Consider the following 25,180-nt stretch of genomic DNA (forward strand, 5'->3'; position numbering starts at 1 on the left):
GAAAAGAATGGAAGGAATCTGAATCAACCCCTAACCTCCAAATCTGGATCCACACTAGTAAAAGAAAAGGGAAAAACTCTAACAAAATAATAGTGAAGCTCAAGAGGGAGGGGAAATACATATAATTATGGCTGATTTGTGTTATTGTGTGGCAGAAACCAGCACAACAGTGTAAAGCAATTATTCTCCAATTAAAAAAAAAATAGTGAATATGTCTGGGCTATAAAATTGAGGATTTTATACACACATATTTATTTTGCTAATGAAAAAAAAGATCGAGTTAAAACATTTTTTAAAAAGGAAAGAGAAAGGAAAAAAATGAAACATTTTTCAAGTGAAGAAACATTAATAAACTCCCTCTCTGACAAAACACCCCTGAGAGACAGACTGTTGAACTCATCCTACCATTACTTGCACCTCCTTCAAACCAACTGTGGAGGAGGGACAAAGTTGCCCTGACCCAGCCAGGCCTGGAGGAACACCTGTCTCCCTGCCTTTCCTGAAATTCATCCAGATTCCTGCCTCCATTAAAAAAAAAAAATTATCCCTTTCGATTTTGATTACGTTTCCCATAACCCCCACCACTTTTAATAACCAGCTGGCTTTTCAGCTTTTTTTTTTTTTTTTAATCAGCTTCTGAGCACAAGAGTCAGTTTCCGGAGGAGCCAGAAGCAGGAAGAACCCTAGGGGCGAGCCAGAGCAACGGACTTGACCTCCGGCTGCAGCTCCAGGTAAGTCTGCTCCTAAACTTGACTTTCCAAGCACACTTCGGTTAAATAACAACAATGAATCCCCCAGCGCAGACCCCACACGGGGGGAGGAGAGGAGCAGACGGAGGCCCGGGGCCGGTGGGTGGCGGCCGGCCGGGCGCGTTGTTCGAGCAGCTCCGAGTCTCCTTTTGGATCCCAGGCTGTTTGCAAGCTTATCGCCCGGAAGCGCCGCTGCTCCCGGAGCATCTAAGCAGGGCTGCAGCAAAAAGCAAGAGAGTAGGTACGTCTTCTGAGGAAAGGAAGCTGAAGTCATTTTTGAGATTGAAGACGCAAACTCACCCTCACTCCCCAGCTCGCCCTTCGCAGAGGCGATGGGTGCGGTCTCTTCTCCTAGCCCCCTCTTGCCCTCCTCAGACACATCCTGAGTGCACCCCGCTGGGCAGTGGTCAAACAAAAGAGATGGTCCTAGACAGAGAGCCAATTTAAATCCTAAAAGATGGACTCGGGATTATTTTTGTCTTAACATTTGATACTCTGAATACATACAGAACTGTTTTCTTTGGAATAATTCAATCTCACTCTTACTAAAAAAAGCTATTAATAATAACTGTAAGATCTAATCATGTTTGTTGATCATGTATTGTTTTTAATGAGTGGCACATACAGCCTCAGAATAACTTCTGGTACTTGCTGAAAATCTCCAGTGTGGGGTATTCTTGACTATCAGATAATTCTGAACAGTCACCTTTGGAAACTTGTTGGTCATCTTCTGCCTTCTATTAGCACTGTTCTTTTCTATTTGTTTAGTTTCTTTTTTATGACTTTTTGTTGTTATATTTATTTATTTATGAGGCCATGCCATGGAGCACGTGGAGATCTTAGTTCCTGGACCAGGGAACTCCTGTCTCTTGCATTGGGAACAGGGAGTCTTAACCACTGGACTGCTGGGAAAGTCCCTCCAAGTGCTTAGTTTTGAAGTTAAAAGCTTCTTGGTTTTGGTCCCTCAGTATACTTTGAGTTAAAATACAAAAATCCTTTGTAGACTCATTGACTTACACAAAGCTTTATCAATATTTGGTCTAAGATATAAACTCCGCAATTTCTCTTCCTTACAGCTATTCACCTTAAAAATAAAAGTTATTTTACAAGCCAAAGTGAATTTATCCAGGAATAGTAGAGTTATTGCAATTTGGGACAAGCGAGCTATTAAAAAAAAAAAAAAAAAGCCATAAGGAAGTCCAATAAAGAAAAAGAACTTTATAGAGAAAAGTAAGGGGCTGGGAAGGTTGGTTTGGAAAAAAAAGTCAGAGTTCAAGAGTGATGACCAGTTCTCATTGACTGAGTTGCTGGGGTAGTCAGTTCTTGTAGGAGATGCAGTGTACACCTCTTCCTCTTGAGGGTTGTCATTGGTAACTCTTTCCTTGTTGAAATTTTCCCCTTGAGGTCTATAATTGACAATTCTTCCGTAACTGACCTCCAGTCTGTAGTTCTGCAACAAGCCCCCTTCTGGCTTGCTGACTCCATTTGAGTGAAGTTCATTTTGGGTGTGGGGGGGATGGGGTTGGGGACACATGAAACCCAGTTGGCTCAGAATCCGCCTGCCAGTGCAGGATATGCAGGAGACACCAGAAACGTGGGTTTGATCCCTGGATCAGGATGCCTTGGAAGAGAAAATGGCAACAGGCTCCACTATTCTTGCCTGGAGCACACAGCACATACATGATGGGGGAGGGGACACAGGCCTTCAAGTGAGATCTTACTTCCCAGACCAGGGACGGAACCGGCACCCTTGTCAGTGAAAGCACAGAGTCCCAACTACTGTCAGGGAATTCTCCAGGTTTTCCTTTATTAATTTTGACATAACGCAGCAGTAAAAGGTCGTGTTTTATTCTCCCATTTCTGCTCCAAATCCACTATAGAAAAAGAAAAGAAATCGTTCCGAAGAAATCTGTTAAATAAATAAATGTTTTTTCTGATAAAAAGATTTTAGATACCTTATAATTCTTGGCAATTTGCAGCTTACAGAGCTCCCTGACACATTATAACACGCTGTGTAATTAAAATAGTACATGAATCAAGAAAAAATTTTTTCATAATTTAGAGCCTGTTATCAGCTGTACTGTAATAAATCAAGAATTGTTTCTTTACATATAAACCGCTAAGAAAAAAGAAGGTTTTGGAGTTAAGTTCCTTTTTCAAGGCATCAACAGAAAATAAGCGCTATGAACCTTCAGGTTTGAACCCTGGCAGCCCGACTCCAGAACCTGTACCTGGACATCCCAGGGCAGCTCTGAACTCCTCCAGCCTGACTCTTCCTACATCACTGCTATTCCGTCTCAGCTATTACCACTGGATCTCCCCAGCCTGCTCATCTTCCTCTTGGGCTGTGTCCTCCTACTTTCTTGCAACAGGGAGGGAAGTGTCAGAGCCAATCCTCCACTTTCATTCAGTAATTCCTGTCCCTGTATTCAGACATTCAGTTGTAAAGCAATACTTATATAGAATGTACTATGTACCAGCATAATTTTAAGACTATTGTAAGCATTATGAGATATTTATTCCTCCAAATAACCCTAATGACAGATTGATTTTATGTCTAATGCTGCCATTGTATAGAAGAAAAAACTGAGGCACAAAGAAAGTAATCTTCTCCGTCGTCACACAGCCAGTAACATATGGAAACATGTGGATGTTGCTTAGTATTGATTTTGAGAAAATAAAGGAACAGTCAAAGCCTTCTGACTTCTGTCTGTCTCCTAAGATCATGAAACATCTAATCATGGTGATGAAATCATTTAAAGTAGAGCCTGGCCCAGATGTGAGACCCTGGCATATCTAGCCAGACCTTATAACACCCAAGTTGCTTGCATCTCTCTCTATCTGCTTAAATAATAAGAAGTACCCTTTAATTTCAGTTAGTAAATTAATTATTACACGTGCAACTTTGTTGGTACTGGCTGGTGCTGGTAAGTCGCTTCAGTCGTGTCCGACTCTGTGCGACCCCATAGACGGCAGCCCACCAGGCTCCCCCATCCCTGGGATTCTCCAGGCAAGAACACTGGAGTGGGTTGCCATTTCCTTCTCCAATGCAGGAAAGTGAAAAGTGAAAGTGAAGTCGCTCAGTCGTGTCTGACTCTTCGCGACCCCATGGACTGCAGCCCACCAGGCTAGGTACCTTAAAGATCTGTGCTGTTTTAAGAGAGAGCAGCATCTTTATCTCAACTTCTCTCTCTCACAATCACTCTTCCTCCAGCCTGTCCTACTCCGGTGATTCCTTCATCTGGTCACCAGTCACATTGATTTTTCCTTTGTTGGCAAGGTTTTCCCTGGTTAATCTCCATGTAAATTCAAGTCCCATTCCCTGCTCATTTCCTTCTGAGCATTTACCACCCTCTAATATCCATATATGTGGATATTTTATTTCTTCACTTTCTATATTATTTGTCTCCTTTACTAGAATAGAGATCCATGAAGCAAGAATTTGTATCTGTCTTGTTCACCGTTTGATCCTAAGCTCCTAGAACAGTGTCCAGCACATGGAAGGTTCTCAATAAATATTTGTGCAATTAATGAGTGATCAAATCATTCTGGAACTCAAGAAATCATCTCTGGTCCCTCCTCATCCCATTCATGTCCCATCTGTCTCTACTTACCCCCAAAATGTTAGTGTTCTCAAAGCTCTATCATCAGTGCTTTGTGTTCTCAGTCTGTTCACTGTATGCCTCATGTGGGCAAGGTTGCGTTAGGGTTCATTTAAGGATCAATAAGATAATATACATACTGTACCTGTATAGGCATTGGCACATTAAGCTAAATACTTACCTTTTTGAAATATACAAAGCAAAGAAAATTGATATCTAAGTTCCACAAGCAGAAGACTAATGTGCATATGACTTTGGTAACCATGAGGGATGACCTCAGGACCCTGTAGGGGTTTTTTGGGTTTTTTTCACATTTTATTATTTTTTAATTGAAATATAATTTCTTTACAATGTTGTGTTAGTTTCTGCTGTACAACAATATGAATCAGCTATATGTATACATATATCCTCTCCCTCTTGAGCCTCCCTCCTGCCCCCCATCCCACCCCTCTCGGGACCTTGTGTTCTACTGAGTTGTTTCTCTGGGTTACAGCTTCCCATGGCATCTGGATCCACCATAATGGACCCCATCTGTCTGGTAAGAAACCAGAACAATCAGCTGACAGTCAACCCTAGAGCACTAAAGATTCTCGAGCAGATATCTCAGCCTGTGGTGGTGGTGGCCATCACAGGGCTGTATAGGACCGGAAAATCCTACCTGATGAACCGCCTGGCAGGACGGAACCACGGTGAGTTTTGTTAAGTGCCGTTCAGGACACTTGCTTGAAAGCATGGTAACGCAGTCTGCTGATCCTCCTCCTCTAGGGTCATGTTAAGGACGAGCCTAACTCCCCAACCCGCGTCGCTGAAAAAACTTCTAATTCTCACCACCGAGTTTATAACTTCAAACCCATCCCTCCACAATGTTCACTCTTCTGTCCAGTGATGGAGAGTTCCCAATCCCATCAGAACATCTACCTCGTTCATCCTGATTCCATCCACTGCCGTCTTCTCGGGCTCATCTTCAACAATTACTGCCTTCCTTTCTCCTTCACCACGTTTGCCCTAAACCACAGAGTCATTCCAAGCAGCACACAAATATTTTTTAATATGTCTTATTTTTAGAAAATAGAAGGGAGCACCAACAGCAAAATCCCCATATCCTATACCTCAACGAGATTACCATGCATTCCTTTTGGTTTAATTTCACAGTAAAACTTTAATAACTATACATATTCTCTTTCTCTAACTAGTCTTTTCTAATATGTGAACTCTAAGGCACATAGATGGGGCTTCCCTAGGGGCTCATATGGTAAAGACTCTGCCTGCAAAGCAGGAGACCTGGTTTCAATCCCTGGGTCAGGAAGATCCCCTGGAGAAGGGAATGGCAGCCCACTCCAGTATTCTTGCCTGGAGAATTCCATAGAGAGAGGAGCCTGGCAGCTATGGGCTACAGTCATTGGGGTTGAAAGAGTAAGACACGACTGAGCAACCAACACTTCCAGGTTTCCCAGGTGGTGCCGTGGTAAAGAATCTGCCTCCCAGCGCAGGAGATGCAGGAGACTCAGGTTTAATCTCTGGGTTGGGAAGATTCTGCGGAGAAGGAAATGGCAAGCCACTCCAGTATTCTTGCCTGGAAAATGCCATGGACAGAGGAGCGTGGTGGACTATAGTCCATGGAGTCACAAAGAGTCAGTCAAGACTGAGCACACACATGTAATAACACTTATGGAAGAATACATAAAAATATATATATACATATTAAAAAGTTGGTAAGTATGAAGTGATCAACTGTTCAGTTGCTGCCCAGAGTAGGAAATAAAACATCACCAACACCCAAAAGCCCAAATCACACCCTCTTACACCCTCACTGGAGCTCACCGATGTTTTGATTTTCATGGTACCTTCTTTCATTCTTTATATTTAAATACTGTTTTACAATCTGTGCAACTATTTCTTAAAAATAGCTTAAACTTTATAGAGGAAAGTACATTCTGGTATTCATTGGGATCTTGATTCATATTCTCAATAAGAAGTTTATGAGGTTCATCTAGTTTGTCATGGGTGTCTGTAAGTACTTTCGCTATTTTGTACTTTTAAACTGACAGAGGATACCACAATTTACTGATCCATTTGTTGCTGATGAACACTGGCATTATTTGCAACTTTTATCTTTGATGAATGGTGCTCTCATGATTATTCTTCATCTATATCCTGGTGTGTGTATATACTAACTTCCTTATGTTTTACCTAGAAGTGGAATTGCTGAATCAGGAAGTGTTTGTCTTCAGCCTTTCTGGATAACATCAAACAGCCTTTTTAGCTTTATGTTCAGTTTATGTGCTTATTAGCAGCAATTTAAATTTTCCACATTGTCACAAAATTTTGGTAAAAACATTTTTAAACTTTTGTCGACCTAGTGTCTGTATGATGGCTTGTTATTTGCCTCACCACTAATAAGTTGAGCACTTTTTCATATATTTGCCTTTTGCCTTTCGTATTTCAAGAGGGTTTTTTTCTACCAAGTTGCCTGACTTGTTTCTAATTGATTTTTAGGATAATACACCCATGTCCTGTTGGGCATTTCTAAGAAGACACCATTTCTTTCCTAATGCCTTCCTCTGTGGCCCAGCAGCTTAGCGCAATTAGGGAATAGAACCTCATTTCACTAAACTCTAAGGGTCCCTAGGAATATCTCAGTGTCTCACTCAAATTCTCTGTTTCTGTGTCTGTCTCTCTTTCTCTCTCTTCCCCCATCTCTCTTTGTTCTTCCTTTCTGCCACTGTCATTTTTCCTTTGCAATCTCTTACTGACTTAAAAGAAGACATTTTAAGTTTGTCTTTCTTTGAAAGGAAATTGATCACCAATCAGGGGAGGATGCTTTGCTTGCCAGTGTAAATTAATAAATAGGTCATTTTTGGAGAGATTTAAGATTTCAGAACTCTAAGAAAGAGATACATGCAAGGAGTTTGAGGAACATTCTTTCTTTTGCTACTTGAAATAATATCTGGTAATAAGGAGGTGATTTTCCTACTGAGGAAACCTTTAACCTAGTCATGTTTTAGGGCTTCCCTGGTGTCTCAGTTGGTAAAGAATCCACCTGCAATGTGAGAAGCCTGGGTTTGATCCTGGGTTGGGAAGATCCATTGGAGGAGGGCATGGCAACCCACTCTAGTATTCTTACCTGGACAATCCCCATGAACAGAGAAGCCTGGCGGGCTACTGCCTGTGGGACCACAGAGTCGGACACAACTGAGCAACTAAGCAGTCATGTTTTAAAACATCTGAATTGTGACTTACCACATGAGTCATATCACAGGAAGAAGAAAGCACAAATTAGCACCCAGTCAGGGTTGACTAGCAGAAGCAAGTCAGTATTTTCTCTCCTGTGGTAATACCGTTGTCTGTTCTTTACATCTCATAACTGACTGTGATGACCTCCACTTATAGCTTGTCTTTTCTCCCTGGAGGAACTGAGAGTTCACATTTCTCTGTATTAATCAGCACACAGTCCAATGCCATCATGATGTAGAAGAGTGAAGATCGTCTCAGGTCCTATAACCACTTTGAGCAGAACACACAAGATACGGCACTGAATGGCCTGAGCCATGTTGAACCATGCTCCCTTAGGTATTGCGTCATATCCATTTCTATTCTCAGTTGAAGGGAGCATTGGCATCTGACCAAGGTCAAAATCTTGGACTGTTGGGTGAGATATCTTAACTGCAGCTTCTTAGGCATGTACCTCACATCCTCTCCCATCTCTGGGCTTAAGCCTTGAGAAAGAAGGGCAAGCAAGTCTTACAGGTCTGTTTTGCTTTCCCTTCTGTTATATCTCCGTGTGAGTCAGTAAACAAAGAATTCATCATTTTTGAAGAGGAGAAGAGAAATGAGGAAAATATGAGGAGGAAGAAGAGGAATAAAACTAACAAAAGTTGATGTATCAATGCAGGTTGTGAAAGGACACAGAGAATCCACTTAGAGGGGAACTGAAGATGTTTATAGGAGGGACGATTACAAGGGCATGAGCTGAGCAAAGGGAACCAATGAAGTAATGCAGAAACACTCAGAGGGTGGCAGGAACAATGTCAAGTAGCTTTGATATCTCCTAAGCGTGAAGAGACAAGCAATGAGTGGATTCCAGATGTGGTAAAGATCAAGGTCTTGTGCTTAGTTGCTCAGTCGTTTCCGACTCTTTGGGATCCCAGAGACTGTGACCCACCAGGCTCCTCTGTCCATGGGGATTCTCCCGGCAAGAATACTGGAGTGGGTTGCCATGTCCTCCTCCAGGGGATCTTCCCAACTCAGGGATTGAACCCAGATCTCCCCCATTGCGGGTGGATTCTTTACCATCTGAGCCACCAGGGAAGCCCAAGCATTCTGGAATAGGTAGCCTATCCCTTCACCAGGGGATCTTCCTGACCCAGGAATCAAACAGGGTCTCCTGCATTGCAGGCCAATTCTTTACCAAAAAGGAGATGTGACTAAATATGGGAACAGAGGCACCGGGACACCATGGTTCATCAGGGTGGAAGCCAGGGCAACAAGTGCCTGCCTTCTAATCTCCTACTGTTACCTCTCACTGGTAAAAGTCCATCAGAAAGTGGAGGATAAGGGAGCTCTTCAGTGTCAGACAAATGTAGAGAGGTTAATAGAGCTAACATTATTTAAGAATGTGACACAGTTTGAGCTATTAATGGCAAGAGATGAATAGGGGACACAAAGTGTTTCTTGAGAAGGTTCTGAATATGTGTAGAGGTTGGATCTTCTGTACTTGTTGAAGTGAAAGCATGCTCCCCACAGGCAGGCACTCACATGCACACAAGTTCACCCAAAGTAACCTTGGGCGGCCTGGACTATCTGCTCTTACTTTGCATTGCTTCCTCCTCTTTCTGTGCAGGTTTCCGTCTGGGCTCCACAGTGAGGTCTGAAACCAAGGGCATCTGGATGTGGTGTGTGCCCCACCCCTCCAAGGAGAAACACACCCTGGTCCTTCTGGACACTGAGGGTCTGGGTGATGTGGAGAAGGTAAGGCAGGGAATATTCTTTACTCCTGACACTCCACTTACAAATTCAATTTCTCACCTCAACTCAACTTTTACAACATATTCCTGTAAACTGCAAATCCAGTTATAAATAATGAGGTTAAATTCTCTTTCCTTGAATTTTCTCTTTAATAAGATCAATACTTTGGTTATTGGGGACACATCTCCTTATTTTTAACACTGGGGTGAAAGATGGAAGTTAACAAATATGTTGGGTTCAAATCTAAGGCTCTGTGTTAAGTGCAACTGTGTGTGAAGTATAACAGAGCTGAGTTGGGGAGATAAAAAATAAGCAGTCTTGACCCATAAAAAAGAGTGAGGCCTTACCCCAGTTTTTTAGGTTTGGGAAGAAATCTTAGTGAAAGCTGTAATTCATGCAGTGAACTGGATCTACAGGTTCAGATGTGTAGAGTTAATCAAGCTGGAAGTAGGAATCATGAAAGTAGATTCAGCAAATAAACTACTTTTTAAATCTCCAGAAAAGCTTCCAACATACGACAAGCATTTTATTCCATGTTTCAGATCTCTGAAGAGGAATTCTTCAATAAATTCTATAAAAACTTGAGCTAGACTCATGAACTAGAGAATGTAAATGGGATAATATTACATATTTTGTCTTCACAGTGTTACTTGCAATCAAATTTTCTCCTTATTTATATTAATCTGCTTCTAAATTAAAAGTAGTAGCATTGAATCTTTGACTTTCATCACTGCAGAAAAGGATTTAGGGCATGAATTCAGAAATTCTGAGTTTAAAAATCCAGATTTAAAGTATTCAATAATCATTTCAGTGTCAACCCAAGATGGTCTACTGACACCTGCTAGATTCTAGCTTGCATGACCTTCTTCTTTTTGTCTAATTGTATTTGTTAAGAAACCAAAGCACACCAGACTGCACACTGATAGCAGCAGAACTTGCTGCCCTCCCTACCTGTAGTGTGTCTCGGCAATATATACTCTGTTCCAAAGTCACTCGACTTCTGAATCTCATTTTCAGCCTCATCATCTATGACCACTTGGGTAACCACTACTTCAGTCAAATAAAATGAGCATGTAATACACTTTCTGATCACGCTCTCGACAACTGCAATTGGTTTCTGTGGGCCCTCCATGTGCATGGTCCCTGTAACTGCACAAGTCCATGTTCTGTCATTTCTTCAAAGCCCAGCTCTTTTTAACCTAATGCCATCACATCACTGTCAGACACAATCACGTCTGGCTCTGAATGCACAGAGTACATTTTCTGGTTCATTTGAAATCATCCCCTTTGTCTTTTACAGTATACTATTAGGTTTCATTAGATGCCTGGCATCTTGGATGTATTTACATGTTGCCAGATAATCTGCCCCTCCATCTCTCTAAGGAGGGACTGTCACAGGAAACTTTATATCCATATAAGCAGATGTTGTATCCACTGTTTTCTAAACGTGCAATGAATAGTTGATGAATTTAATTGAATAACACTAGTTCCTAACATTGAAGAAAGCAATGGCACCCCACTCCAGTACTCTTGCCTGGAAAATCCCATGGACGGAGGAGCCTGGTACGCTGCAGTCCATGGGGTCGCTAGGAGTCAGACACGACTGAGCAACTTCGCTTTCACTTTTCACTTTCATGCATTGGAGAAGGAAATGGCAACCCACTCCAGTGTTCTTGCCTGGAGAATCCCAGGGACGGGGGAGCCTGGTGGGCTGCAGTCTCTGGGGTCGCACAGAGTTGGACACAACTGAAGTGACATAGCAGTTCCTAACATAGCCTATGATCAAGAAAAGAAGTGCAAAGGAATCATGGCCCATTTATTATTGCATAACTTACGTGTTCCAGGCACTGTACTAAACATTTGACATTTAAAAAAAATAATTCTGTTCATTTATTTATTTTATTTTTGACTTCACTAGGTCTTTGTTGTTGTGCGGGCTTTTTTCTACTTGCAGACAGTGGGGGCCACTCTCTAGCTGCAGTGCTTAGGCTTCTCACTCCTGGGTCTTCTCTTGTTGCAGAGCACAGGCTCTAGGGCGCGTGGGCTTCAGTAGTTCCAGTGCATGGGCTCAGTAGTTGCAGCTCTCGGGTACTACAGCACAGGCTCAATAGTTGTGGTGCACGGGCTATGCCTCCACAGCATGTGGGATCTTCCCAGTTTAGGGATCTAACCCACGTCTCCTGCATTGGCAAGTGGGTCCTTTACCACTGAGCCATGAGACAAGCCTGATGCACATTTATGATGTCATTCACTTCTGTTAATAGCTAACCACACTAAAGTGCTTAGCGGGATCAGTGTCAACACCAAAAAGGTTTGTATTTAGCATTGTCTTGAAAATTTATGTTACTTGTCTTACTATTTAGTTACAATACAACTGTTATAGTAAATGAACAACCGTATGGGAGAATGAGGAGTAGCATCCTCATGCTGTAATGTACATTTTAGGGGGACTCCAATAATGACTCGTGGATCTTTGCCCTGGCCGTGCTCCTGAGCAGCACCTTTGTCTACAACAGCGTGAGCACCATCAACCACCAGGCCCTGGAGCAGCTGCAGTATCCTTCCAGGAACTGAACCAGCACATTTTATTGAGTTTATGGGACTAGCGACTGATACTGTTTCTTCTTTCCCATGATTCCATTTTTATGTCTGATATAGAGGGAAAATAGGGCAAAAGAGAAGGTTGATATAACGTGTTTTGGGGCCAAATCTGGAAATTGTGTTGGAGGGCGCTTCTTATTCCTTAGCTAATCACAGCTATGTGACGGAACTAACAGAGTTAATCAGAACCAAATCATCTCCCAGCTCCGATGAAGAAGAGGGCTCAGCCGAGTTTGTGAGTTTCTTTCCAGACTTCATCTGGACTGTGCGGGATTTCACATTGGAACTGGAGTTAGATGGATACCCCATCACTGAAGATGAGTACCTGGAGAATGCCTTGACATTGATTCCAGGTATCAGAGCAGGGCCAGAGTGTTGGATGGTTCAGTAGGAGGTAGTAGGGTTAACAGAGCTCTGACATTCAGCACTTGATGTCAGTCTTGATTTGAGGTTGAGTTGAGGCCATGCTAATGGTGTCTGGTGAATGACAGATGGTGGCTTCAGTCATTATTGTTACTGGGAAAACTCTAGTGACCAGAGCTTAAGCTCACAGAGGAAATGTGGAATCCAATATTAGACCAAATGATTTTAGAGAAATAAATACCATGAAAAAAAAGGCTCACATAAACTTATATTACATAGTAAATCTAAGTGCTTCTCCTTTTCTATTTGAGAAAGATAATCCATCGAACCAGAATCAAAAGGTAAACAAAAGAACAAATTTCAAAGTACCTTTAACACAGTGTATCTTACCAGCATAGGTAGCTACATTCTTCATATTGATAGATAGGCTATTTATACACTGCAGAGTTCAGGATAAAAGCACTTCCATGTCCTTCCAGTAAGACTGTCAGATCCTTTATATGCTCTTCCTCATAATATCACACTCTTCATCCTAGAACCTGACATAGTATATGTCAGCTAATATAATAAGTTAGTTATTCAGATTATTTTAGCAGAGTGGTACCTGGAAGCAATATTCATTTTTGTTCACTTAATCATTTGCTTCCCTGGTGGCTCAACTGGTAAAGAATCTGCCTGAAATGCAGGAGACCTGTGTTCAATCCCTGGGTTGGAAAGATCTCCCGGAGAAGAAAATGGTTACCCACTCCAGTATTCTTGCCTGGAGAATTCCATGCCAGAGGAGCCTCGGAAGCTACAGTCCATGAGGTTGCAAAGAGTTGGACATAACTAAGTGACTAAGTTTCACTTTCAATAATTTGTTCATTCTTTCAATAAATAAGTATTGTTGAACTACTGGTAGATGCCCAGAATCCTTCTATATAATAACCACATCCAGTGTAAAATTATGCAAAGAAGAGATGAGGTCTCCTGGTTTCAGTTCAGTTCACTTCAGTTCATTTCAGTGGCTCAATCATGTCCAACTCTTTGTGACCCCATGGACTGCAGCACGTCAGGCTTCCCTGTCCATTACCAACTCCCGGAGCTTGCTCAAACTAATTTCCATCGAGTTGGTGATGCCATCCAACCATTTCATCCTCTGTCATCCCCTTCTCCTCATGCCTTAGATCTTTCCCAGCATCAGAGACTTTTCAAATGAGTCCATTCTTTGCATCAGGTGGCCAAAGTATTGGAGTTTCAGTTTCAGCATCAGTCTTTCCAATGAATATTCAGGGTTGATTTCCTTTAGGATGGACAGGTTGGATCTCCTTGCAGTCCAAAGAATTCTCAAGAGTCTTCTCCAAAACCACAGTTCAAAAGCATCAATTCTTTGGTGCTCAGCTTTTTTTATAGTCCAACTCTCACATTCATACACGACTACTAGAAAAACCATAGCTTAGACTAGATGGACCTTTGTTGGCAAAGTAATGTCTCTGCTTTTTAATATGCTGTCTAGGTTGGTCACAACTTTCCTTCCAGGGAGTAAGTGTCTTTTAATTTCATGGCTTCAGTCACCATCTGCAGTGACTTCAGAGCCCCCAAAAATAAAGTCTGTCACTGTTTCCATTGTTTCCCCATCTATTTGCATGAAGTAATGGGACTAGATGCCATGATCTTCATTTTTTGAATGTTGAGTTTTAAGCCAAGTTTTTCCACTCTCCTCTTTTACTTTCATCAAGAGGCTCTTTAGTTCTTCACTTTTTGCTATAAGGGTGGTGTTATCTGCATATCTCAGGTTATTGATATTTCTCCCGGCAATCTTGATTCCAGCTTGTGCTTCATCCAGCCCAACTTTTCACATGATGTACTCTGCATATAAGTTAAATAAGCAGTATGACAATATACAGCCTTGACGTACTCCTTTCCCAATTTGGAACCAGTCTGTTGTTCCATGTCCAGTTCTAAATGTTGCTTCGTAACCTGCATACAGATTTCTCAGAAGGAAGGTAAGGTGGCCTGGTATTCCCATCTCTTGAAGAATTTTTCACAGTTTGTGGTGATCCATACAGTCAAAGGCTTTAGCATAGTCAATAAAGCAGAAGTAGATGTTTTCCATAACTCTGTTGCTTCTTTGATGATCCAATGGATGTTGGCAATTTGAGCTCTTGTTCCTCTGCCTTTTCTAAATCTAGCTTGAACATCTGGAAGTTCATGGTTCATGTACTGTTGAAGCCTGGGTTGGAGAACTTTGAGCATTACTTTGGTAGCATGTGAAATGGGTGCAATTGTGTGGTAGTTTGACATTCTTTGGCATTGCCTTTCTTTGGGATTGGTTTCATTTAGGCTACACTAACATGAAATGGTTCCAAATAGGATAAGGAGTGAGTCAAGGCTATATATTGTCACCCTGCTTAGTTAACTTCTATGCAGAGTACATCATGAGAAACGCTGGGCTGGAAGAAGCACAAGCTGGAATCAAGATTGCTTGGAGAAAGATCAATAACCTCAGATATGCAGATGACACCACCCTTATGGCAGAACGTGAAGAGGAACTCAAAAGCCTCTTGATGAAAGTGAAAGTGGAGAGTGAAAAAGTTGGCTTAAAGCTCAACATTCAGAAAATGAAGATCATGGCATCTGGTCCCATCACTTCAGGGGAAACAGTGGAAACAGTGTCAGACTTTATTTTTTGGGGCTCCAAAATCACTGCAGATGGTGACTGCAGACACGAAATTAAAAGACGCTTAATCCTTGGAAGGAAAGTTATGACCAACCTAGATAGCATATTCAAAAGCAGAGACATTACTTTGCTGACAAAGGTCCGTCTAGTCAAGGCTATGGTTTTTCCTGTGGTCATGTATGGATGTGAGAGTTGGACTGTGAAGAAGGCTGAGCACTGAAGAATTGATGCTTTTGAACTGTGGTATTGGAGAAGACTCTTGAGAGTCCCTTGGACTACAAGGAGATCCAACCAGTCCATTCTGAAGGAGATCCAGCCCTGGGATTTCTTTGGAAGGAATGATGCTAAAGCTGAAACTCCAGTAGTTTGGCCACCTTATGCAAAGAGTTGACTCATTGGAAAAGACTCTGATGCTGGGAGGGATTGTTGGGGGCAGGAGGAGAAGGGGACAACAGAGGATGAGATGGCTGGATGGCATCACTGACTCGATGGACGTGAGTCTGAGTGAACTCCGGGAGTTGGTGATGGACAGGGAGGCCTGGCATGCTGCGATTCATGGGGTCGCAAAGAGTCGGACACGACTGAGTGACTGAACTGAACTGAACTGAACTGAACATGAAATGGTGTATGCTAAAGTAATTTCCAATTATATCTACAATGTGTGTACTTTTTTGCTCTGATTTATGAAGTGTTTCTTCACATCCTGAGTATAATTTGTCTTCCATTTCTTCCATCACATTACTATAGAGCCCATATGTCATTTCTCACAAGGGAACTGTAATATCAGAAAAATATTTCTGACAATTTCTTGGATTAATCTATTATTCAAGAAACATCTAATAAGTAGTTGATCCACTGCACAGCATGGAAAGTTAAGGAAAAGAATCAGAAGTTTGTCACTAAGAATGGATTCCTCCCCCGCCTCCTCAGATGTACTTCCTTTGCTCTTAGAGATATACAAAAAAAGGGGGCGAGGGGATTTTCCACCCCTGGGTAGATTAGTGTAAGATTGATTTGCATGATTCACTAATAGGAGATATACGAGTCATCTGCATATCTGAGATTATTGATATTTCTCCCGGCAATCTTGATTCCAGCTTGTGCTTCATCCAGCCCAGCATTTCACATGATGTACTCTGCATATAAGTTAAATAAGCAGGGTGACAATATACAGCCTTGACGTACTCCTTTCCCAATTTGGAACCAGTCTGTTGTTATTCTTGAGAATAACAAGAGTTATAGTGATGCAAAGATCCTTGGAACTGAAAGTCCTCAGGCCTCTGTTCCTTTCATGATTGCTCTTTTTCCAATTCTGCAGGCAAGGATCCCAAAGTCCAAAATTCCAACATGCCCAGAGAGTGTATCAGGAAATTTTTTCCAAAAAGAAAGTGCTTTGTCTTTGACCAGCCTACAAATGACAGAAAGCTATTACTCCGTGTTATGGAACTATCAGATAACCAATTGGATGTGAATTTCCAGAAGCAGTCAAAAGATTTTTGCTCATATATCTTTACCCATGCAAAGCCCAAGACCCTAAGAGAAGGAATCACTGTCACTGGGGGAGGTGAGTCTCCTTCGCTACCTCATGTCTCTCCGTGCTTCAGGGTGTGGTAAACTTGTGATTACACTCTGGATTTCTCTTGGTTTCTCTGTAGTTGCGTTTTCTTCCCCTTGTGACTTGGAAAATGGATGTTCACACCACTCATGAAAATGCATGTTTATGCATTTAAAGAAGCATATATAAGTGCTTTGCAGTCTACCAAATCTCATGAAACTATTACATTAATGATATAAATTAGATAGAAATCTTCATGGTGATGAGATGTCTGAAGCGATAAGTGTTTCGAGTGAGAATAGGCAAGATATTTTGTGAATTTACATGAATCAGGAAATAAATAGTAGTTATGAATCTGTGTAAGTTCACTGAGAGTCTGAGAAACAAATGTAAATACAATCTTATGTATGGGGCTGGCTTCACAGACATGCCACCTGCGCAGTCATGCTGCAATGAGCCCTGCTTGATTTCATGTTTGTTTCAACTGTCCTGAAATTCTTGATGACATTTCAACAAGACATTTTCATTTACAAATAATGCCCACAAGCTATGTAATGTACTTATATCTATAATAAGTTCTTTTTATTTTATTACAATGGGAAAAGTGATCTAGGAGAATCTTGGGCATATTGTTTGAGATCATTTGTTCAATATTGTAATATGATGAATTTGAGAACCATAAAAGATAGAGTGAATAGTAGACATAGTGATGTTATTATAAACAAGTAGATTCATAGGTCAAAAGGAGAGGGATACAAGAATGAGTAAATAGAATGAGGAGAAGAATAGAGGAAAAGGAAACTTCCACTTCCATAAAATTTTAGTGATTTTTTTAAGGTGCTAATCTCTAAACCTATAAAACAGGTAAGAATTCTCTCTGCATTTAATAAATATTATGTATCTTTCAGGGTTCGGGACTCTGGTGGAGGCCTACGTAGATGCCATCAACAGTGGAGGAGTTCCCTGTTTGGAGAATGCAGTAATAACTCTGGCTGAGCGTGAGAACTCAGCAGCTGTGCAGAAGGCAGCTGATCATTACAGCGAGCAGATGACCCAGTGACTGAACCTTCCCACAGACACGCTCCAGGAACTGCTAGAGGTGCATGCAGCCTGTGAGAAGGAAGCCATTGACATCTTCATGGAGCGCTCCTTCAAGGATGATAAGCGAATGTTCCAGAAGAAGCTCGTGGTAATGTGTCCTAGAATATATGCTTCCTGATTCCTTTCTTCTGGAATGATACTGAGACTCCCCCTTTCTGACAAAATGGTTCCTGTGCTTCTTATCATAAAAGGAGTTTAGATTCTAATGAGTGATAGGGCTCACAGGCTACAGGTCATCACTTTTCTAAAAATTGGGCTTCTTCTTTTCTGTTGTCGGAGAAGGAAATGGCACCCCACTCCAGTACTCTTGCCTGGAAAATCCCACAGACAGGGGAGCCTGGAAGGCTGCAGTCCATGGGGTCGCTGAAAGTTGGGCATGACTGAGCGACTTCACTTTCACTTTTCACTTTCGTGCATTGGAGAAGGAAATGGCAACCCACTCCACTGTTCTTGCCTGGAGAATCCCAGGGATGGGGGAGCCTGGTGGGCTGCCGTCTATGGGATCGCACAGAGTCGGACACGACTGAAGTGACTTAGCATAGCATAGCATAGCATTTTCTGTTGTGGCAAAACAAATTACTCTGCTCTTAGCAGCTTGGAACAACACACATCTATTAGGTTATCATTCCTCAGGTCAGATCCCACACGGGGTCTGTGGGTATTCTGCTTGGTATACCATAGCTAAAAACAAGGTTCACATTGACGTGGTATCCACATGGACGTTTTGGGGAACTCCCCTCCGTCTTCAACGCAGCAATGGTGCACTGTTTTCTTCTTCTATTTCTAATCTCTCGGGCTACCACTTCTGCTACCAACTGGAGAAGAATAACATGTAAAGTGCAAGTGTGACCAGGTAATATCCACCTGGGTAATCTCCATTTTGTAAAGTCAACATGTTCCATGCAATATAGTCTGTACACAGAATAATTGTTCATCATATTCACAAGTCCGGGGACTAGGTAGAGTGTGGACCCTGGGAAAGAGAATTCTTAGAGATCACAATTCTGCTTACCATTAGCACCTTCACTGAAAGTCTGACTTTCAGTCTTGCTTGACCATTATAAGTTACAAAAATCTCTTACTTCATATTGAGAAAACAAGCCTGATTGGAATTTATAAATACAAGCAAAAAATTTCTTTTCCTGTATTTTCACACACTCAAATTCTCAATGAAATGAGAATATAAGAAAAGTTGAAAATTCTAATTGGTGTGGTGTTGTTTCAGTCTCACTCTGAGATCCCATGGCTTATAGCCCCCCCAGGCACCTTTGTCCACAGAATTTTCCAGGCAAGAATACTGGAGTGAGCTGCCATTTCCTACTTCAGGGGTTCTTCCCAACTCGAGGACTGAACCAGCATCTGTTGCGTGTCCTGCACTGGCATGCGGATTCTTTACCACTGTGTCACCTGGGAAGCCCTGCTCAGTGTATAGTTAATTCATTAGTAGGAACTTGATTTCCTATGTATGTATGTTTTATCCTTACCACCCAAGTTGGCAGAAGAAGCCCTACTTTCAGTCATGATTGTCTTTTCATTGTTCATTGGTGATGGATAGATCACTATTAATGCTAATGCTGTTAAAGTAGTACTTTGCTTCTGCCAATCCGTTCATTGCACAGATATTGACACTGAGCCCAGGGAATTTAGGGGACTTCATACAAGTCACACAAAGAGTTGGTCAGAACTGGGACTACAACTGACGCCTGACTCCATGTCTATTATTCTGAGTCTCATGTGCCCTGATGCTGTCAGACTTCTTCTTCCAAGGGAGCACAGCTGGACCATCCTGTCTAACAACTTCTTTCTATTGAATTTTCCCTTATTTCCTTGGCAGGACATCATGGAGAAAACAAAGGACAGTTTCATAATCCAGAATGAAGAGGCTTCTGTCAAATATTATGAGGCTGAGCTTAAGCAGCTTTCAGAATCCTTGATGAAAAGTATTTCAGGAGGCACATTCTTTGTCCCTGGAGGACACAGTCTCTATTTAGAAGCAAAGAACAAGTTTGAACAAGACTATAAACTGGTTCCCAGGAAAGGAGTTAAGGTGAGGAGTAATGGGATTGGGAAAGAGCAGCAGATTAGGGTCAAGGGTCTTTGTTGGTTCATTTGGTTGCCAGATCCTGATTTGCACAGAGGCAGATGGTCATGAGGAGGCTGACTTGGAACCCCAGGAGGATTCTGAGTCTAGTACTGTTTTGCTGATGAGTAAGAGTCCAGGAGATCCCAGGTCTGTTGGCTGCCCACTGGTGGGTGAGCCAGGTCCTAGGCCTAGTAACACCCTACTGGAGGAGAGAGCCACATCCTGGGGTCTGGGTGCAGGGTCCAGGAGTTCCAGAGAATGTGTTGACAATGGTAGAGCTGTTAGGCTCCTGAATCTGGGGGATTTTGAAGATTCTGTTGGCCTGATATTGGTCCAGATGGTCTTCAACCCAGCTGGTCCCAGGAATGACATGGCCTGCTAGTGAGTGGACTGGCCCTGCAGGCTGAGAAACTGAGGTCTTTTGCACCTGGTATCTTTCCCTAATGTGCCCCAGGGTCTCTGGCTGGAGGGTTCTTGGGGTTTCAGGTCTCGTGCTTGTGTCCTGGTGAATGGGACTGGGTCCCTGGCCCTCTGATAGGCACAACCATGCCCAGAGGAAGCTGTGGGCTCAGGAGATCTGCTGGTGGGTGGAGCTGCATGCATGTCTAGTCCGTTGCTTGGCCTGAGGCATCCCAGTACTGGCGTCTGCAGACCATTGCATTAGGGCAGGGCTGGGTCTTGGGGCTAATAAGATAGGGGAAAGATTCCAAAATGGTGCTCGCCAGCACCAGTGTCCAAGTGGTGGAAGGAGCTTCCCAGAATGTCTTCTGCCAGTGTCTATGTCCCCAAGTGAAGCTCCAGTTGCCTCCAGCCATTCTGGGAGACTCTTCAGGGTCAGCAGGTAGGTCTGACCCAGGCTCCTATCAAGTTACTGTTTATTCTCTGGGTCCTGGGACACGTGAGATTTAGTGTGCACTGTGTAAGGGCTAGACTCTTATTTACCCAGGCCCTCTGAGACTCCTGAAAATCAGCTCTGCTGGCCTTCCAAGCAAATGCTCCATGGGTGTTTGTAGACATTCACATAATTCTCAGGTCTGTAACCATTTGGGGAGCCTACAAAGGATGGAGAATTTACAGGATACAGTCTACACTTTACTGAACAATAATTTCCACAGCAAGACACTACGTCTCTTCTACCTGACAAGTCTTCACTCCTTGTTGTTTCCTCAGGCAAACCAGGTCCTCCAGAGCTTCCTGCAGTCACAGGCAGGAGTAGAGGAAGCCATCCTGCAGGCAGACCAGGCCCTCACAGATGCGGACAAAGCCATGGCAGGTATTGAGCTCTCAGAGGGGAAGGTGGCTCTTGTGCTGCTGTTTGGCAGGTGTGGGAACAAACACTTCCTGACACCAGAGCTTCCTCTTCTTCCATGGAACCTCTCTGCTACATGTGGAAGTAAACGGGGGAGTTTGGGTTATATGTCCATCCAATCAGTGCTTCTACATCATATGCTAAAGCATGTTGTCTGATGTCGTAGCAGGAACAGTCAGACTCCCTCCCACAATATTAAAGGCACCTTATCTCTGAGCAAAAGAGGCGACAGCTCAGCATAAGTCATGTTCTTCCCTCTTTAAAATTCTTGTGAAACAGCTGAGTGTGCCAAGAAGGATGCAGCTGAGAGGGAACAGGAGCTGCTAAGAGAGAAACAGAATGAAGAGAAACAAAAAATGGAGGCACAAGAGAGAAGCTTCAAAGAAAACCTGGCCCAACTGCAAGAGAAGATGGATAGGGAAAGAGAAAATCTTCTGAGAGAGCAGCAAACGATGCTGGAGCACAAACTGAAGGTAAGTGTAGATGGGCCTGGGTGGCACCTTGGGGAAACCCTAACTCCTCAGGAATAAAGGGACAGGAATTTGACCTTAAATCAGCTCCCAGAAGGAAATACAAAAACATAGGATTCACTGTGACATCAAAGAGATGTGAATCAGTTTATGTCTGTAAGACTCGGCACCTTCTGTAGTGTTAGGGTTTGAATGGGACCAACCAGGCTCCTGGACTGCTGTTCACAGTGATTATAGCATCACATTTGTTCCCAAGTGAATAGGACCTCAGTCTTAGAGTCCTTAGAATTTGGGATACAACCGTCAGAGACCTGGAATAGTTCCATCTGCTCCTGAAAATATCAGATTGTGCGGGTATGAAATACTGGATGCTGAGAGCTGTAAAATTTGCTACATTTGTTTCCATGTCTCCTGATTCATTTTATACACCTAAACTAAATGCATTCTTTGTCCCAGCCTGGAGTTTGATAGCTAGAGTTCTAAGTGAGTCAGCAGTGCCATCTTGGTGACATGTGTGTGGTCATTCTACCTCAGTGAAACTGACAAATATTTAGAACTCACCTACATGTTCTCCCAAAGTGTATTTATAAGGCTGGAACCTCTCCCTGGGGTAGTTTTCAGACCTGACCTATACCCAACTTCTCTGTACCCAAGAAGATGGTGTTGAAGGAATATGGGAAACTCTAAACCCTGGATGCTCTCCCTTCCGTGTTGCAAATGTTTGCAAATATTAGAATAATATAAAAAAAAACATCTAAAGTGTTAGAGAAGTAGACACACATGCATATCAACCGTAGTAGTTTGACACAAAATGCTGATTTGGGGTATTTTCAAAAAGGGACTCTCCTTTTTACAGATGCAAAAAGAATTACTCACAGAAGGATTCAAAAAGGAAGCTGAGATGTTAAATAAAGAGATAGATCAACTAAAAGAAGATATTCAAACAACTGAAAAGTCCTTCAATATTTCAGATGTCCTTGATATGGCGAGCATGATATTAATTGCAGTACTCCCTGGGTCTTATAAAGTATTTGGTATGGGATTGAAATTTTTCACTGATCGTAAGAAAGGGGCTGAGAAACCCTAGTAAGTATATTTTGAAAGGCTTCTTATGTTTTAGTAGTGTAACACTATAGTTCATTTTTAAAATATGTATGTCATGATAGTTTTGTTCAAGAGGAGCTTAAAAACTGATTACCAAAAATTACTAAAGTTATTACAAAAATGATTACCAGTGCTTGATATGCAAAAAAACTCCACACAGTTTTCAATGAATTAGTTAATTTTAAAAAATGGAAACAATTTGGAAGATAATGACTAATTATAGATAAGTGTTAAGAAAAGCAAGAAACAAATGAGAAGAGGAAGAACATTCGCAGTCTATACTAAAGTATTGGAGATTAATTCTTTAAGTTATAATGAGCCCTTATAAATCAAAGAAGACACTAATAGATGGAGAAATATACCATGTTCATGGAACAGAAGAATTAATATAGTGAAAATGAGTATACTACCCAAAGCAATCAATAGATTCAATGCAATCCCTATCAAGCTACCAATGGTATTTTTCACAGAGCTAGAACAAATAATTTCACAATTTCTATGGAAATACGAAAAACCTCTAATAGCCAAAGCAATCTTGAGAAAGAAGAATGGAACTGGAGGAATCAACCTGCCTGACTTCAGGCTCTACTACAAAGCCACAGTCATCAAGACAGTATGGTACTGGCACAAAGACAGAAATATAGATCAATGGAACAAAATAGAAAGCCCAGAGATAAATCCATGCACCTATGGACACCTTATCTTTGACAGAGGACGTAAGAATATACAATGGAGAAAAGACAATCTCTTTAACAAGTGGTGCTGGGAAAACTGGTCAACCACTTGTAAAAGAATGAAACTAGAACACTTTCTAACACCATACACAAAAATAAACTCAAAATGGATTAAAGATCTAAACGTAAGACCAGAAACTATAAAACTCTTAGAGGAGAACATAGGCAAAACACTCTCCGACATACATCACAGCAGGATCCTCTATGACCCACCTCCCAGAATATTGGAAATAAGGCAAAAATAAACAAATGGGACCTAATTAAAATTTAAAGCTTTTGCACAACAAAGGAAACTATAAGCAAGATGAAAAGACAGCCTTCAGAATGGGAGAAAATAATAGCAAATGAAGCAACCGACAAACAACTAATCTCAAAAATATACAAGCAACTCCTGCAGCTCATTTCCAGAAAAATAAACAACCCAATCAAAAAATGGGCCAAAGAACTAAACAGACATTTCTCCAAAGAAGACATACAGATGGCTAACAAACACATGAAAAGATGCTCAACATCACTCATTATCAGAGAAATGCAAATCAAAACCACAGTGAGGTACCATTTCACACCAGTCAGAATGGCTGCTGTCCAAAAGCTTACAAGCAGTAAATGCTGGAGAGGGTGTGGAGAAAAGGGAACCCTGTTACACCATTGGGAATGCAAAGTAGTACAGCCACTATGGAGAACAGTGTGGAGATTCCTTAAAAAACTGGAAATAGAACTGCCTTATGACCCACCAATCCCACTACTGGGCATACACACCAAAGAAACCAGAATTGAAAGAGACACAGGTACTCCAGTGTTCATCGCAGCACTGTTTATAATAGCCAGGCCATGGAAGCAACCTAGATGTCCATCAGCAGATGAATGGATAAAGAAAGCTGTGGTACATATACACAATGGAGTATTACTCAGCCACTAAAAAGAATACATTTGAATCAGTTCTAATGAGGTGGATGAAACTGGAGCCTATTATACAGACTGAAGTAAGCCAGAAAGAAAAACACCAATACAGTATACTAATGCATATGTATGGAATTTAGAAAGATGGTAATGATAGCCCTGTATGTGAGACAGCAAAACAGACACAGATGTATAGAACAGTATTTTGGACTCAGTGGGAGAGGGAGAGGGTGGGATGATTTGGGAGAATGGCATTGAAACATGTATAATATCATATATGAAATGAATCGCCAGTCCAGGTTCAATGCATGATACAGGGCGCTTGGGGCTGGTGCACTGGGATGACCCAGAGGGATGGTACGGAGAGGGAGGAGGGAGGGGGGTTCAGGATGGGGAACATGTGTATACCCATGGTGGATTCATGTTGATGTATGGCAAAACCAATACAATATTGTAAAGTAATTAGCCTCCGGTTAAAATAAATAAATTTATATTAAAAAAAAATATGAGAAGGTTTGTAGGTCTGTTCATTTCCGCATTGTTTGTAATTGCCAAATATTGAAAGCAATCTAAATGGCCATACATAGAAAAGTGGTTAAACTCTGGCATATTGCATCATTACACAAGAACCAGTTTGAAGAAGCTCTAAATGAACAAATATAGTACATATTCAGCAAAAAAGCAAAAAGTGATAATATGGCATCACCAACTCAATGGACATGAGTTTGAGAAAAACTCCAGGAGATGGTGAAGAACAGAAAGCAGGAAGCATGGTGAAGTATTGCAGTCCACAGGGTCACAAAGAATAGGACACAATTTAGTGACTGAACAACAAGAGAATTTAACTTCATTATCCAACATATGAGTTTACAATTTGCAAGAATATGTCACAAAAGTTGAATTAAGACAGCAAATATCATATTTCATATCATATATGAAACGAGTCGCCAGTCCAGGTTCAATGCATGATACTGGCTGCTTGGGG

The 25,180-nt window shown here is 41.8% G+C and overlaps 1 protein-coding gene across 1 annotated transcript; it reads left to right on the forward strand.

Annotated features, from left to right (window-relative positions):
• Window positions 1–614: 614 nt before the first annotated feature.
• Window positions 615–24,701, forward strand: LOC133244318 (guanylate-binding protein 4-like). Its single transcript, XM_061411344.1, is given in 11 exon segments — window positions 615–731; window positions 4,845–5,040; window positions 9,192–9,319; window positions 11,762–11,871; window positions 12,074–12,270; window positions 16,258–16,503; window positions 17,403–17,683; window positions 19,430–19,642; window positions 20,849–20,951; window positions 21,267–21,460; window positions 22,314–24,701. Coding segments are annotated over 10 exon segments (1,893 nt in total). The 5' UTR covers window positions 615–731; window positions 4,845–4,850; the 3' UTR covers window positions 22,545–24,701.
• The last annotated feature ends 479 nt before the right edge of the window (window positions 24,702–25,180 follow it).

The sequence above is a fragment of the Bos javanicus genome, chromosome 3 (genome assembly GCF_032452875.1).
Source record: "Bos javanicus breed banteng chromosome 3, ARS-OSU_banteng_1.0, whole genome shotgun sequence".
Classification (NCBI taxonomy): Eukaryota; Metazoa; Chordata; class Mammalia; order Artiodactyla; family Bovidae; genus Bos; species Bos javanicus.